This window comes from Pelobates fuscus, chromosome 7 (assembly GCF_036172605.1).
Source record: "Pelobates fuscus isolate aPelFus1 chromosome 7, aPelFus1.pri, whole genome shotgun sequence".
In the NCBI taxonomy this organism is placed as follows: domain Eukaryota; kingdom Metazoa; phylum Chordata; class Amphibia; order Anura; family Pelobatidae; genus Pelobates; species Pelobates fuscus.
In genome coordinates this window covers 133103659-133119647 of record NC_086323.1, presented here as the reverse complement: position 1 = coordinate 133119647, position 15989 = coordinate 133103659, and the positions used below count along the sequence as shown (strand labels likewise).

The 15989-nt window shown below is 39.4% G+C and overlaps 2 protein-coding genes across 3 annotated transcripts in view; one reads left to right on the top strand and one right to left on the bottom strand.

Moving 5' to 3' along the window:
- SUMF1 (sulfatase modifying factor 1) overlaps positions 1 to 4647 on the top strand; it is a 43627-nt gene extending 38980 nt beyond the window's left edge. Inside the window, exon 9 of the mRNA XM_063426658.1 lies at positions 4123 to 4647. Coding sequence (XP_063282728.1) covers positions 4123 to 4218 — 96 coding nt within the window. The 3' untranslated portion in view covers positions 4219 to 4647. The remainder of the gene's footprint in view (positions 1 to 4122) is intronic.
- Positions 767 to 11265, bottom strand: LOC134568236 (histone-lysine N-methyltransferase SETMAR). Of its 2 annotated transcripts, XM_063426660.1 has the most exons (3): positions 11174 to 11265; positions 7565 to 8250; positions 767 to 839 (listed from the first exon to the last, which is right to left on the bottom strand). In XM_063426660.1, exons 1-3 carry the CDS (start codon positions 11255 to 11257, stop codon positions 833 to 835), a joined length of 777 nt encoding a protein of 258 aa, XP_063282730.1. In that variant the 5' UTR covers positions 11258 to 11265; the 3' UTR covers positions 767 to 832. The 2 variants fall into 2 exon arrangements, with proteins under 2 accessions (XP_063282730.1, XP_063282729.1); XM_063426659.1 differs by lacking the exon at positions 767 to 839 and having other exon boundaries at positions 6976 to 8250.
- Between the last annotated feature and the right edge of the window lie 4724 nt (positions 11266 to 15989).

The following is a 15989-nucleotide window of genomic DNA, read 5'->3' as shown; positions in this document are numbered from 1 at the left end:
CGGTCCAGCCCCGCCCCCGTTTTCTTCTGTATTTTGATAGAAAATCTGATGACAACAGATGTTTCATGATGACTTGAGTCACCTGTTCGGACTCGTTTGGACTCGTTTGCATAGATACACACAGGAAGAATAAAAATTAACCTGGATGGGCCAAGCTTAATCATCATCTAGGATACTGTAGCTGGAAAGAGAATTCTCAGGTTACAGAATGAATAAGGTCAAGTAGAAGACTGGTGTGAAAAATAAATTAAACAAAGTGCAGCCTGTTACCAGGAGAGTGAATGCTTTGCAACAAAAGCTCTAGCGAGACATGTAACCTGTGCAAAAGCAGAGTAGATTAACATCTACATATGGAAAGTGTGACCACATTTGGGAACTTCTCAATTTTTTTTTGCCTGGAGATCTCCTCCAAGGGGAGAGAAATGGGAACCTTGTTCAGAAGTGACCAGGTCAGCAGATAAGAAAAGTCTTAATTCTAGCACAGTTTTTTTTAATTTGTTTGCTATGTTGACTGAACTACATGACACTATCATTACCCAGGGAATACGTGCAAACCCCTGCTCAACCCAGAAAGCCATGTTAGTTACCAGCATGATAACACTGGGGAGAATATTAAAATAAAGAGAGAACAGATTAAAAACTAATGCTAAAATTGTTCTACAGGCATATTTTTCTACCTCCAAAATGGATGCTCTAAAAGCTTTCACACATTCTGAAATGTACCTTAAAAAATGCAGAAAATTAAAGTGATTTTACCACTTCAAGTGGGGAGTAGTACCGTAGGTCTTCAAGTTCAGTCTCGTCTCTCCAGGCATGCAAGAAAATAAAAAATTCAGAACCTATAAATAAACAAACACATTGTTTTTACTTTTTTCACAAGGCAGAAATAAATTATTAGTTAGGTTTAGAGTGAATGTATGCAGAGCAGAACCTATTACTGGACAAGCACCTAAGGCAATGATGGCTAACGTTTGGCACTCGGGTTATTGTCAAATATCCCACAATGCTCAGCTGGCAAGCGGTAAATGGTTTGGAAGCTACAGCAGACAAACATTGAGATACAGTTTGTAAATTGCTTATTTTTGTGAGTAGACTCCTAAGTAACTTGTGTTAAGTCACAGACCGGATCAATTGATACTGCATTGAAATGTGAGTTTCAACATAGGAACAGTTTCACCTCCTAGAGGCATATTATAAATAAACCTGACCATGGAGGTGTGAAATAAGATTATGTAATTTAGGTAGATTTTGAAGTGTTAAATTTCACAGTGAATGTTTGACGCATGTTACAACATATTTAACAGTGAACTTCAAATGTGAAACTTTGCATGTCTGTTAACGCTGCTCATACATTAACTCCTACAACTGCGAGTTACACAAGAAATAAAAAAGAGACAAAAATTAGTCCAACTGCCGACACAATGTACAAGCATATGCAGTAGTTTGTTTTTCTCCGGCATCTTTTGTTTTTAATAATTCTACTACAATAGTTTAGACATTATGGGGTGTTTTTCACTAAACACTGCATTGTTGTGAATTGAAAAGTGGACTGCAAAATTTAAACCAAAATAGTGGGAAAATAGTGGGAATTCAGCGAGACTGCAGTGGTATGATCTATACACCAAAACTGCTTTATTAAGCTGAAATTGTTTTGGTGACTATAGTGTCCCTTTTAGGTGCATTTTGTTTTATGTTTAATCAGTTTTGTGAGTGTATCTTTTAATCTCACACACATTCAGTTTGGATAAATTTGAGCTTTTCTTGTAAAATCGAAATATACTTAAAAAAAAAAAAAAAAAAAAAAAAATTCACATAAACCCGAATTGGGCACTGTATGCTTCAAACGTTTACATTAAAACACTTGAGGCGGCAAAAATCTACTTTGTTAAAATTCATTACTCGGCAGGAATGGTGCATTTAAGATTAAAAGGAATGTTGTTATATTTTAATAGAGTTGGTGAAACAGTAACTTTTTTTTTTCTGTAATAGATAATTACAAACAATGTAATGGTTATTAAAGAGGAATAGTCATTACATTAAGATAGGGTTTATTCTACAGAATTTCCATCACATTGTGAGATAAATGCAATTTGAATACTTTAAGTCTGCTGTGCACAGTTAGTTATGGTGGATGCTTAATTATATGCAGTAATAAATGTGCTTTTTGATTTTTATTTATTGTCTTCCACATGTTTTGTGTGTCTTGTGCCTTTTCCTTTAAATAGAATAGCAAAAGTGAAGGTCACGTCCCTTTTATGTCTCAAAATAAATGAAATACTTCCCTTACCATACATTAAGCAAACAAAGGCCGTCTGAGCTGTTGACATTATAAAGGGGAAATATCACTACTTACAAATACATCATCCAAAAGTCCAAACCAAGAAAAACTCCACAACCGTAAAAAAAAATTTTTTTAGCTTTGAGTGATTCAGAGCAGTGTGTCATAACCTTTTAAACTTTGTAGATGTTAACGGCTATATTTATGTCAAATATGTAAGATTAATGACTTGCACTGCATGGGAATCTTCATGAAATGGGATAGAAGAAAAGTCATGGAGATAGCAACTGTCAGTGATTTTTTTCTTGATAAATTAAACTTCACAAATAGACTACACTTAGCACTCTTTACTAAGCGGAGTACTGCAAATGTTAGGTCAAAATGGTGTAAATGCTTGGCATATATAGAGGTAAGAAAAACAAGTAGCAAGAGAGGTGAGAACAACAACTCAATTAGCCTGTGCTTTGGTGGGTCCCTGCTCAGATCTCAAGCTGGTTTTAGCTCATCTAGTGCCATTTTATAGAGACCATATCTGAATCATATCAGACTGGTCCCACCCATATGGGCAGATCCGAAATGCCAGCAAGTTCCTTCTGCACGAGAGATACAGCAACCCCAGACAATCATTTCAACCTTGTGAGGTATGATCAGTGAGATATAGCCAATATCCCTCTAGGCACCGTGAGCAAGGGGTCCACGTCTGGATTGCCCTTTAAACTTAAGGAGAGAAAAGTAAGTACAAATCACCTCTCTTGCTACTTGTTTTCGATCGTCTGGGGTTGCCGTATCTCTCGTGCAGAGGGAACTTGCTGTCATTTTGGATCTGGACTGTCCATAAGGGTGGGATCAGTCTGATATGCTTCAGATTTGTTCTCTCTGTAATGGCACTAGATGAGCTAAAACCAGCTTGAGATCTGAGCGGGGACCCACCGAAGAGCCGTCTAATTGAACGGTTGCCCGTTCTCACCTCTCTTGCTACTTGTTTTTCTCATACATAGAGGTTAGTAGGCTTATACACAGGGGAGATTTTTTGTGTCCATGTGTGTGTATCCGTTGTGATATTTAAATTTTCCAATATTCCATATTTAGTGAAGAAGCAACTATTTATACTTGTACGTGTGTATGTGTGACAAGGGGGTCCAGGAACAATTTTTTTCCGGGGGCCCTGATGGTTGTCAGTCCGTCCCTGTTTATATCTACATTGAATACCTCAATATACATGTATCTCTGCGATGTATAGTGTATTAAATGCATGTGATGGGGAATTATGTTAACGTGAAACAGTCATGACTATGAATAAACCCCTTCCAGGACAATAGCTACAGTGGCAGAGGTTGATAATGGCTGTGGTATCAAAAGTTTGGATGAAATAGATTCTGGGACCTTGCAGAGTATTTTATTATTATTCGCTGGAGAGACTGATGAACAGCTCTGTACTAGGGTGAGAGAAACTACTAAAAATCTGCTGATGGCAAAAATACAATTACTATGTAACTCTCCTCATTTCAGCAGAGCTTGCACTTGCCAAAGCAAAAAAATATGTTTGCTGACAATTTGGCTCACACATCACAGAAAAAAAAATAATCCAAGTCCTTTAATGACCATGCATTTGTTTAAAAACAAAACTTTAAATAAAAAAAAAAGGAATTTCACTATAAATGTAAAAAGGGTGACTATTGTCCAAGTCTCCCAATAGGGTGCAAATAATGTGCTTTGTTTACATATATCCGAAGATTAGTTTCCTATCTTGGCAGTGGTTTATGTTTGACTGTAACATGATTCTGCTTTGATCTCCTTTTCTCGGTTTATTCCTTTTATTCATTCTGTTTCAAATTGTATTTCAGTCCTACTGCTATAGATATCGATGTGCTGCTCGTAGCCAAAATACACCTGACAGCTCATCCTCCAATCTGGGATTCCGGTGTGCAGCAAGTGTCTAGTGACCTGGGGGGGATGCTGTGATGGGGAACAGGAAAGAATGGTTTGAATGTTCACACGTCCTCAAAGACTGCTGTAAAAGCTTTAAAGTTGGTACTCTTACATAATGGGAGAGCACACGGTTGCACCAGCAATCAGATCTGCATCCATCACAATTTCCTTTATAGAAAGACCGTGGAGAAAAGCCAAAATATTTTGTTTTTTTTTTTATTTTATTTTTTTTTCTAATCTCAAAATGTGTGCTGTACAGTAATTGCATTCAGAGCGGTTAGATTGAAGAAATCTTTTGTGGGCTTGTTATCATTGTTTCTACTTTCTAATCTATATTAAGAAGCAGCCCTCTGCAAGATGTTTTAAATAGTGCTGCCAACTGTGGGCCCAAAATGGGCCTTTCTTCCCCCCTCCCCCACTTACAAAGTTCATATATAGAAAAAGAATCTCCAGTATTTGACACGGATAAATTATTTTTTGTAAGTCGATAATTGTTTTTGTAATTAAAATTGATCTCTAATTCATACAAATGTTTCATTGTGTGTCTCCCCACTCTTCAGGCTTTTAGATAATCATTTCTATTTTTCTTAAGCATCAGATGGATGATATATTGAGAACTGTTTATCAAGTAAGGCGACTTCTTTAAAATCCTGGATTGTGCTGTTTGTCCAACATGTCCAAAGAAAATCAAAAGCAGGTGCCCTGAAATTAAGCAAGGGAGGGGAGATATACTCTTCACCTCACAAGTAACGCTCATTGTGTCTGTTGCCAGCGCACTGATGACATTCATTTTTATTTTTTTTGCACAGAACTGATATTAGTCACAGGCTGCCTAACTCACGTGTGGTGGTGGGGAAACTTTGGGAATTTCCCAGTTTGCTGTCTTGGACTAAAATTTGGAATTCACTTTAAATTCAGGACATTACACATCTCTGAGAATATTAGAAAGCTCTGGGAGATTTAAATTTTCTTGACCTTAAACAGTCTAATTATTCACTTTTTTCGAGACTATCTTTTCCACTTTAGTTGAATTTAATGACAGTCGAAATTCAAGGAGCCAATGCAGATAAGTGTGTTGGCAGCTCAAGAAACAAATCCTGGTAAACTTGGTCATTAAAAAATAAATTTAAATAAAAGCTTATGAGGGTCTCTATAACCCCCACATTAGTACAAGGGAGGTTTTAAACCTGTCTCATGTCTACTAAACAATGATCAAGCAGTGCCTGCTCACTGTCATAAACTAGCAACTTATAAGATATACGATCATTGAAATTGGTAATGCATAGCCAATATCAAGCTGCCATCAGATTTCCTGCAGCAATTAATAACTTGAACATTAACTTTATATTCTCACTTTAGTGTGTGTATGTGTGTATATATATATATATATATATATATATATATATATATATATATACACACACACACACATTATTTTGCTTTGTAATCCCCCATCATCACCCATGTCCTCCCTCTCACCTGTAGTTTCTCCAAAAATACTGTTGCCCATGATATCAACTGCAATTTAGATATTAGCCATCTACGGTAGAAAGCTGACAATTGATCTGCAATGCAAGAAAACCTTGTTGTGCTGATAAAGCACTGTGAATGGGATAAGGGCAGCGGCACTACAGAAAGTCAAGTGATCCTCACAATTGACTTCCTGGTTTGGTGAGAAGACACTGATGAAGCGCTAAAGCTTGTTGGTTTGCACAAAATACAGGGCATTCATATGTGCATTTCTTTAAAACTCTTTATTACATAATTAACTCTTTAATAAAAACTCTTTATTACATGATGCAGATACTTATCTAGTAGACCCACCCACTTTTAAAAACTCTAGGGAAATTCCGAATCTATCACTGTGTACATACAGCAACCATTCTTGACTTAAAGGAACAATATAGGGTCAGGAACACAAACATGTATCCCTGACCCTATAGTGCAAACCCCACCATTTAGGTGGCTTGTCCACCCTAAGCCCCATTAAAAGTTAAGTATAATCATTGCCTTCAGGCATTTACATTGCCCCTAGGGACATCTCCAAGTGGCCACTCCACAGTAGGCAGCAGTGCCGTACAGTGTCTCCACGCTCTTCATGGGGATGCTGAATTTTCCTCATAGAGGAGGTGCTGATTGGCCAAAATGGCATTTGTCCCCACCCCCTTGCAGATTTTTGCCAATCCAATGCTTCCGCGCTGGCAGACCACCACAGCGCATGAAATAAGCAGAGTTTTATTAACTTTTAACCCCTTAAGGACCAAACTTCTGGAATAAAAGGAAATCATGACGTGTCACACATGTCATGTGTCCTTAAGGGGTTAAGGGGGCTAACGGTGGACAAGCCACCTAAATGGTGGGTTTTGAAGTATGGGGTCAGGAATACATCTTTGTGTTCCTGACCCTATAGTTTTCCTTTAAATTAAGAATTGTTGCAGTGTGTACACAGTTATAGATAGATTTGGAATTTCACTTTTTAAAAGTCGGTGGGTCTACTAGAATAACTGGACGGTGGATGGAAAAATAAAAAAAAAAGGTAAGATTGACAGAGTTGGGTAAGCCCACATTATAAATCACTGTAGAGCCTTTTTTTTTTTTGGTGCACACACGAAAACAAAGTTTTGTTGATTAAAACGTAATACAAATAACACCACTCTTGTCAAGTTCCAAAAACTAAAAGGAGATTCTTCTATAAAAACATAAAATTAATTTTATAAAAAGGGACACCATACCAACACAAAATTATGGTGCGAGGAGGTCCAAGGCACTGACTTATCTATAGGGACTAAACTGCTTAACATTAAAGTCCTCAAGCCATTGCCCGCTCAGTCTAACTCTATTCACTTGCATGGTGGCTGAGGCTTCAGTTAGGAAGCACTGCTCTCCACTGAGAAAAGAGAGTGCAAAGGATATATACCAGTTTCAGTTGACACTATCAGTGTCCACTCCAAGTTTTCCTCATTGAAGCCTTGGACATTAAGCGGAAGTGCAGGGACAGAGCAATCAGTCACCAGCTTGAAGACTTTTGGGGTTAACAAGTCAACAGAGCTTATAAGAATGATTGACAGGGAACTAAGATGGCAGAAGCCATTTGGAAGATAAAAAAGTGTGCTTATCATTTCAGTACACACCAGACCTAGTTGCTGGACCTGCCGCTAGAGAAGTGTGGATAAACACATTAATTTTCTAAGTGACAGTTCCCATTTAAGCTATCCCAGTTCCTGAACTAGAAAAGGATAAAAGCGTTGGTAGTCATGTGAGACTAGAAATAATATTTTATGTTAAAGTGTTTCTTATTCGCACAACCACTCATCAAATGGCAGGTAACCAGAGCAGGATGGTGTTCCACATAAACACCTTTTGTGTGAGCTTAATGTCCTCTGTTCACATTCTCGATTTGCAGACATTTCACCAGCGTTGAAGGCTTTTCCAGAGTAATCGTAACATAACTCCTCTCCAGCCAAGATATCACGAGCAGCAAAGAGTGAAAGCCTGGGAACCATAGAGTGGGTACGGACTGGCAGCATGAAGAGATTGGGTTGACACGAGTGGTTCAAAAACCTACCCACGTTACCTTTCTGGGTAGGGTCCACAATTGTCTGTAGAATCTTTCCACCATGAAGATGCTCACGTACAGCAATGATATAATTGTTTGTAGTGGACTCCTGAGAATGGATCCTTCTACAGGCCTCATCGTAGCCTAGCACCTCTCCAACATATTCACACACAAACCTACCACTGGGGATGTCCTCCTTTGTAAAGAGTCCCCAGCCCTTACCAGTTATCCTACACACCTGCAACTGAAACTGCAGTCCCTTTTGGGTCTCCTGGTTTGTACAGGATTCCCCACATTTACACATAACGTTGCATTCTAAAATGGGCCTCTGGCTGCTCAAAATAGCACGGCTGACATAATTGGCACCAAATGGCAAACAAGCGCAGGTCTGTGGCGCACAGGTAGTCTCTTTACAATCACAGCCTAGAATAGTAACTTCACTTGGATCTTCTTTAGCGCCGGGTCCAGCAACCAGGTCTGGCGTGTACTGAAATGATAAAGATAACATTTTTAATGTTGAAAACATTAAGAACCAATATGTAGGTTATTTAATAGAAAATTATTCTGGATTAGTGTGGTTTTTTTTTTAATTATTATTATAGGAGCACGCTAAGCCACATACAAAAACAACTTACAAAATCCACATCACATTGATGTTGTGGCAGGTTTATGCAATGTATGATCATATACTGTAACTAAACCCCCATTATTTTTTTCCTAGGTGAGGTGTTTTTTTTTTATTTTTTTTAATAAAACTCTTCCAATCTGTGTGACTTAAAATCGCTGTTTAGTGAATGATCGAGTGCGCTGGATTGTGTATTTTATTGGCCCCAGATATGTGCATGTTCAGATATAAACACACACACATGATATATATATATATATATATACACACACACACACACATCACTATTTAGTAGATATATCCCAAATTCAAACTTGCTTGCATTTAATTATGCATTTTTTTCATGGGGGTATATCTAAAAACAGCTTGCAAGAGCAGCAGATCTCTTGTCTGCAGTCTTTGCAAGCCCTCCTCTTCTAACCTCAACCAGATTTTCTGTGGCTGTCCAATCACAGACTTCCCAAAGCTGCTCAATGATAAGTCTTTGCAAGGCAGGTGCTATGAGCAATTGCCGTCTCTTGAGTTCAGCTCCACAGAGCTAACCAAACCAGGAAGTAACAGGACCTGTCTGATTGGCAACTAAGGGACGTTAGAAGGTTAATATATAAAAGTTCTAATTTCTATTGAAATCTACACTTTTTGTAAGAAAAATAAAAAAAAAAGACAATATTAACTCATGCACTGCAGCAAGCTAAAGTGCTTTGGGTTGGTGTAGTATTGCTTTAAGTACTCCGGTGTAACTCATATCTAAAATGAGAGCAATACGTGCAGTTTGGTGCCAAGGTATTTCTTGGAGTTCACATATTGCGCAATCACAAACTACATAAGAGCTGCAACACGTTCTGTGCTACACGAAACAATGGTGATTATAACGTTCTGCCTGAAGGAGCAAGGATCTGCATTCCATCCCGAAAACATCACCATATCTGGGAAATGGAGACATTCAGGAAAACACATTGCATAGATCCCCGTCTAGGATTGCCTCCTAAACTAGCAGCTGGTGGACGTCTTCCTAATCCGATCACATAAATGCAGTCAGGCACCTAAATAACAATTAAAAATAGGATTCATTATCTAGGTTTTGTGCAGAGAGAGACATGGATTTAGAGTCTGAGATTTCCTATTATTTCAAATAAATCCATTGCGGCAATTAAGTATTTTGCATATGCTGAATACACGTTCGTATTCCTGTAGTGGTTCTTTAAATTTCAGGACAGAAACGTATATAATCAATTTTGATCTGCTTTCCTTCAGTATAGTGGTAAAGATTACAAACATGAAGGACAAAAGCAGGTGTGCAGATTCACATCCCCAAATGAAGCAGCGGCATCCCACAACTTCTAGCAAATATTCTCACTCTAAGAATTGTGGGATGCAAGACTGTTGGGCTGGGTCCTCTTTACTTAGCGTGTAGCAGCTGTATATTTATTCTTAGGTGTTACACTGCAGGTAAAAAAAAAAAATTACCTACAGGTAAACACATCTTCACACAAGTGCTGGCAATCTTTTTATGACTAGCCCACTTCCAACTCCTACATTTGCTGAAGTTGTCACCAGCACAGTGGATAGATTACATATATGCCTGCCCAACCATAAACGTGGCATCCACTCCATTTGAGGGCATGGCTGCTTACATGGTGGTCCTTTACAGAAGCAAGAGGCATCAACGTCTTCAGTCTGGTCTTCGTCCCCTGGAGCCGTAACTCCCAGGAGCCAGGTTAATGTCATACGCAAGAGCGGATGGAAAATGGCGAGATGTGGAGGTGAAAGCTGCTTGAAGCTCTCTTTTGCCACATTTTGTCAAAAAGTGTTGCGTCCAGAAGATAAAGTAGTTCCATCTTTGTCTTCTATCATCTAATTGTACTGGAATTTCAGTGAACATCGAAGGCAGTCAGTATAAGGTTTTCATAAAGAGTAACTCTTAAAAAAAAAAAATTTTTTAAAAGTGGCAGTGTTGGGAGCCAGAATGTAGAATTAATATGCTAGAGTCCTGATATGAAATTAAATAGTTAAAGTGGTTTCTTTGGCACACCACCCATGATTTTTTTCACGCTAAACCATTTGAATTCTACATAAATACTATAGGCAAAATAATTGCTATAGGTCACTAAGAAATTTAACGGTATGGCAAGCCACAGAATATATGCTATAATTACTACATGAACCTTACAAGACTTGCTCCATAACTACAACTAACCCAAAACCTGTATGTGCCATCAGTGGGTAAAGCAGATATGGATGTACAGGGCCCTGACTCTGGGCCCCACATTCGCCCCAGAATTTCTGATAGCATCCCTGTGTGCCATCATACCTGAAAAATGATTTTGTGTGCTATGAGACATGTATCCTAATACGGAGCTTGTATCACACAAAATATTAGTACATGCACCAGCTTGCTTTCCTGAGCACAAAATAATTGTTTATATTGAAAGGCCTTACATAAAAAGTGTTGCCCTGCACAATATAGTATTGACAAGTTGTAAAAGGGAAATAATCAATGTGGCTCCATTTAACTGATTGCCCTCCCTGAGTCATGTGAATGCTCCATTCAGCATGGGCAGCACTCTTCATGCAATGCTCAGCATCACAAACACAGGAAGTGTGTGCAAATGAAACCATACCAATACTGAGCTTGTACATGCCATGTGACTACAACTCCCGGAATGCATTGCGGGCCAATACTAAACATCCGCCTACAAGGCCTTCAATGATACGTGTGTCCAACAATCGTGTCCTCTAGCTAAGTGATTTCGCTTCTTACTACTACGGGGAATTAAGGTCTAACCTGAAACGCAGTCAGCTCCTCCCACGGGCCACAAACCGGGACCGGGAGCGTCTCCAGACCATGGGTCACATCTACCGCCGCCATGACAGGCAGAGCCGCCACCGCTTCTGATTGGCTATTGAGCAAATCAATCAATGAAAAGGGGGCGGTGCCGCCTCAGAACACGGTGTCTGCTGCCCTCTAGTGACCAATCTGATGAATAAATTACTAATTGACCTGAGCAAACATATGCCTTCCTACAATGTAGTTTTAATAGGAAGCATGACTATTTAGTTAGATGGGTAAATATTTGGATTAGAAAATGTCTTACAGGGTTGCTCACTAGTGTCAATTGTCAGGAATTCAAAGTGAATTTCAAATATGAGGCCAAAATAGCTGAATTAAAAATAGCACTGACTAAGAGATCGTTTTCAAATTCTGCGATTTTGCCCTATGTTTTTTTACTGCTCTTTGAATTCACTTTCAGTTCCTGACAATTCACACATTAGTTAGTGACCTGCTCAGCGTTAAGCTTCAAAATAAAGTGGTGCCATAGAGCACCATTTACAATAGTACTGCGAATTATAAGAAACACTGTCCATTACATCGAAAGTTCCAAAGATGCTAATCTGTATCTTATCCATTTCATGAATAAGAAGTTGATGGCCCCAAATGTGCCGTTGGTCAAATGTACATAGAAGGAGCTTATCTCTGCCCGAGGATCACCACCTGGGCTATCTACATCACAAGTCTATGGGTATAGTTGCCATATGTCTAATTTGTCCCAGGACAGTCTCATGTTTTTGGCTTTAGTTCTGGCAAAAACAGATCCCAGAACCAGTCCCACAATCAGGCCTCTTTGTTAGCTGTTTCTCTTTCTACCAGAATTTTTAGGATTTAGGTGGCACAGGACCCAAAAAATAATAATCAGCTTTTCGGGCAACAGGTAACTGTCTCTAAAAAGTGTAGAGCAAGCTCATCATTAGACACGCATGCGCCACAGTGACGTCTCAGGGAGCTTGCACTGAAACAATGCTCACTGCATGGTCTTCCCTCGGTGGGCCGGTCTGAGTGATTGTCAGGCAGCCTGGCGTGCATTCACTCCTGGTTGACCTGGCAGGATTTAGGCATTCCCGCACCTATTCCTGCTCCACTTTTGCAGCACCAATGACACATTCTGTGTCACTTGCCTGCCTAATTTTACCCTTCCCCCTCGGCATGCCGATTCACTGGCACCAGGGCCATAGAAAAAAAGGGGCCCAGCACCGCCCACCCTACACAGCAGGTAAAGCAGTGAGGGACCTGTGAGAAATGGCACTTTAATGGTATTGGTTCCTGGAACTTTTCCATGGTTTCTGGAGGTTCAAGGTTTCAGAAGGAGAAACACACTACTGCATACATAACATTTTAAAATAGTGGTGGGGTGAGCTAGCACTATAGCGGCCTGGGTTTGTGAGTACTGATCTATTTTGATAGAAAGTGGAAGAATGATCACAACCTCAGTAACAGATTGCAAGAGAAAGAGGACGAGATTGGCATCTTGTCCATTTGTGTCAGCTTCTGCCTTTATCACTCTGTGCCATTTGTCCCACTTTTTCCAACTTCTGCTACTACCCTTACTAAGAGTAAAGGACAAAGCCAAAATAAAAGTTAACAAGATGGCACTCCCAGGGATAAAGGCAGACATAGGCATATTTCTCTTTCAAGGGGATCCAGAAGAAAGTTAAACAAAAAAATCACAAATTCCAATTTTATAATAAAGCCCACTGTCCTTTTCTAGTCTAGATGCAGGAAGCCCCTGTTCCAGCACTGAGGCCTTGACCTTATACAAAAAAGTATGTGCAATTTTTGCGCATAATAATAAGTGCTCTGTTTTTTCCACATTTGCTTTTTTAAGAAAAAAAAAAAAGAGAGAGTCAGAGACTGTAGGACTGTAGGAGAGTATTGAAAAGAACAAAATACTAACTTGAGCCATTTTGCTATCGGAGTTAATACGTCTTCTGGTACAGAGGACTGAGATCACAAGCAACTGGCCAAAGTTGTTGGTATTCACAGTAAAGACTAGCCAAGCACTCCAATACCACCCAGGTGTCCTTATTTAGGCAGGACAGCCTCTATTTTGGGCCCAAATCCTTCTGCCCGTCTTTTCTGCCCTAATGTCCCTCTTTTCTTGGTGTTCTATGTGCCTTTAAACCACAATAAACATGTTTAAGAATCAGTCTCTATAAATAAGATACATTGTTTTTGTTCTAGATTACATTTTAGTTTCAAAAATTGTAATAAACCCGCACCTGGCCACCCACTTATACCCCTAAAATTAAATTGTCTCTCTTTGTCCATTTGAAATATGGGAGACAAACAATCCTATCTAAATAAAGAGTACAGCATAGCCATCAAATTAAAATACACTTTACACTTTTTAAAAATATTCATTACACGTCTTTATAGTGTCCCTTTAAAGTTAATTGCAAGGACATTGTTTTCAGACTATGATTAGACTCATGTTGCCAATATCATGCTGGGTAGGAAGATTCTCTCATGTTAATACTGTATTGTCTCTCCTGCTTGAAATCTTACCATTTGACATATTCACAGACTCTCTTCCTTTCATCCTTTTCTCTCCCACTCACATCCTTCAAGGCAAGTATTTTCTGCTGAGTGTTCATTTTTTCTCTGGAAAATAGAATTAACTATAAATAACTTTGGAACAGAGAACTCACAAAGGGCTAAATACATCAAATGTTATTTTCTGTTTGCCAGGAACAGTTAATGTGAAATATAAAATATAAACATATAACCGGATTATGATTATTATTATTGGCTTTATATAGCACCAACTTATTACGCAGTGCTTTACAGTTTTAAAAAGGGGAGATTTAACTGTAAATGAGACACACAATTACAAATGTTGACAGGAACAAGAGGTTAATAAGGACTCTGCTAAAACAAGCGTAGAAGAATGTTTTCATAGAGTGATAACATACCCTCATAACCTTGATACCATGTTAAGCAGGACACCAGTGGGTGAGGTAATTGGGGACAGGCCTGTGACGTGAATCACATCACTCGTGCCATCCAAATAATAAGCAGATCTCCCTGGGACTACATGCACGACAGGCTGCCTGCCAATCACACAGGCCTGTCGTATGAGAGTGGACCATATTTCTGCATGATGCTATTGCCTTTAGGTCTAATGATGCACCTGCACTATGCTTTCTGGACTCTGAAATATATACTGTCCCACCGAAATTGGAACTGTTGTGAGGTCTGCAATAACTCTCAGCCATCAATTATGTTTACTTAAGCTTTGCTAATGGCATGGATAAAAACAATAAGTTAGCAAGATCCTCAGGGATTTTACTCACATGGGACACCACAGCAAGTGCCCCCCAGGTATGGCTCCAGGTGGAGCATCACTGCAAGTGCCCTCCACCCCTGAGAAGCCAAGCCATGCCCGCAATGGCCATGGTCCCCTGCCAGCCCCTGATGCCAAGGGGAAGGAGGGACAATTTGCTCTTTACCATGACAACACTCTGATACATTTTCCTGCATCAACCAGGGGTGCCGACAATCTGGACCACCAGGGAACTGTATTCCCCCCTACCAAGAACTAGGTAAGCCTAAGGGAGGGGGAAGAAACTATATTTTGATTTTACTTTTCCCATCCGCCCTGTATCTACCCTACTCCATCCTCTAATCCCCTAAAGCTCACAATCCTCTAATGCAACACCTAACCCCCCAATACTGCCTTTAGCCCCCTCAATACATGTCCTGACTCCCAATACTGCCCCTAGCCCCCCCCCCTCTACAGCTCCTAACCCCCAATAATAACTCCACACTACAGATCCTATTCTCCCTCCACATCCCCTGGAACCCACAAGCCATCTATAAATTAAATGGGGTTGAGTTAGGGATAACATTAAATTGGGAACAATTATAGACCACAAACTAGGCAACTGTATGCAATGCCATTTTGCTTTTGTCGAAGCTAGTAAGGTGCTTTTGTGTATAAGAAAATGGGTATTTATTCATGTGATCAAAATAGAATTTAGCTTCTTTACAAATCAATGGTAAGACTCCATCTTGAATATGCAGTGCAATTTTGGACACAGGTTTTAAAGAACGATATTGCAGAACTAGAAATAGTGCAGAGGCGAGCTACACAATGAGTAGGGATTTGTAAAACTGGATTTGTTTTCGTTAGAAAAAAGGTGTCACAGGCGGATATGGTAGCACTATACAAATACGGTATATACAGAGTAACCATTTTGTGCTAACCTGTTTATTAGCAGGAATATAAAATAGACAAGAGATCACCCATTGAGACCGTAAGAAAGGTGTTTTTGCTTACAGCAGAGAAAAGGGTAAAAACATAACAGAGAACAATAAAGATTTGGAATTATCTGCCTGAAGAGGTTGTGTTATCAGATTCTATAGATAATTTTAAAAAGATGCTTAAATGTTTTTATTTGCATAAACAGAATATTCGAGGATATAATTGATATGTATGTAAACAGGCTGTGTATCCAAGGATAAATCTAATTCCATCAACCCTAAAGCCCATAATGGCAGTTTTTTTCAACCTACACAACTATGTAACTATGCAACCTCTACTACTGTTCCTAAGTGTGTGTGTGTGTTGGGGATATATAATATGTGTCTGTGTGTGTGTGTGTGTTTGTTGGGGTTATATAATATGTGTGTCAGGATCGGGACAGGGATCCAACACGCAGAATACAAACAGGAGCTAGGTACGTATACCGGACCTTAGAATGGCCGGACTAACGTAAGGAGAAAGCAAAGAATGGTCAGAGACAAGCCGAGGTCGAGGGAACGA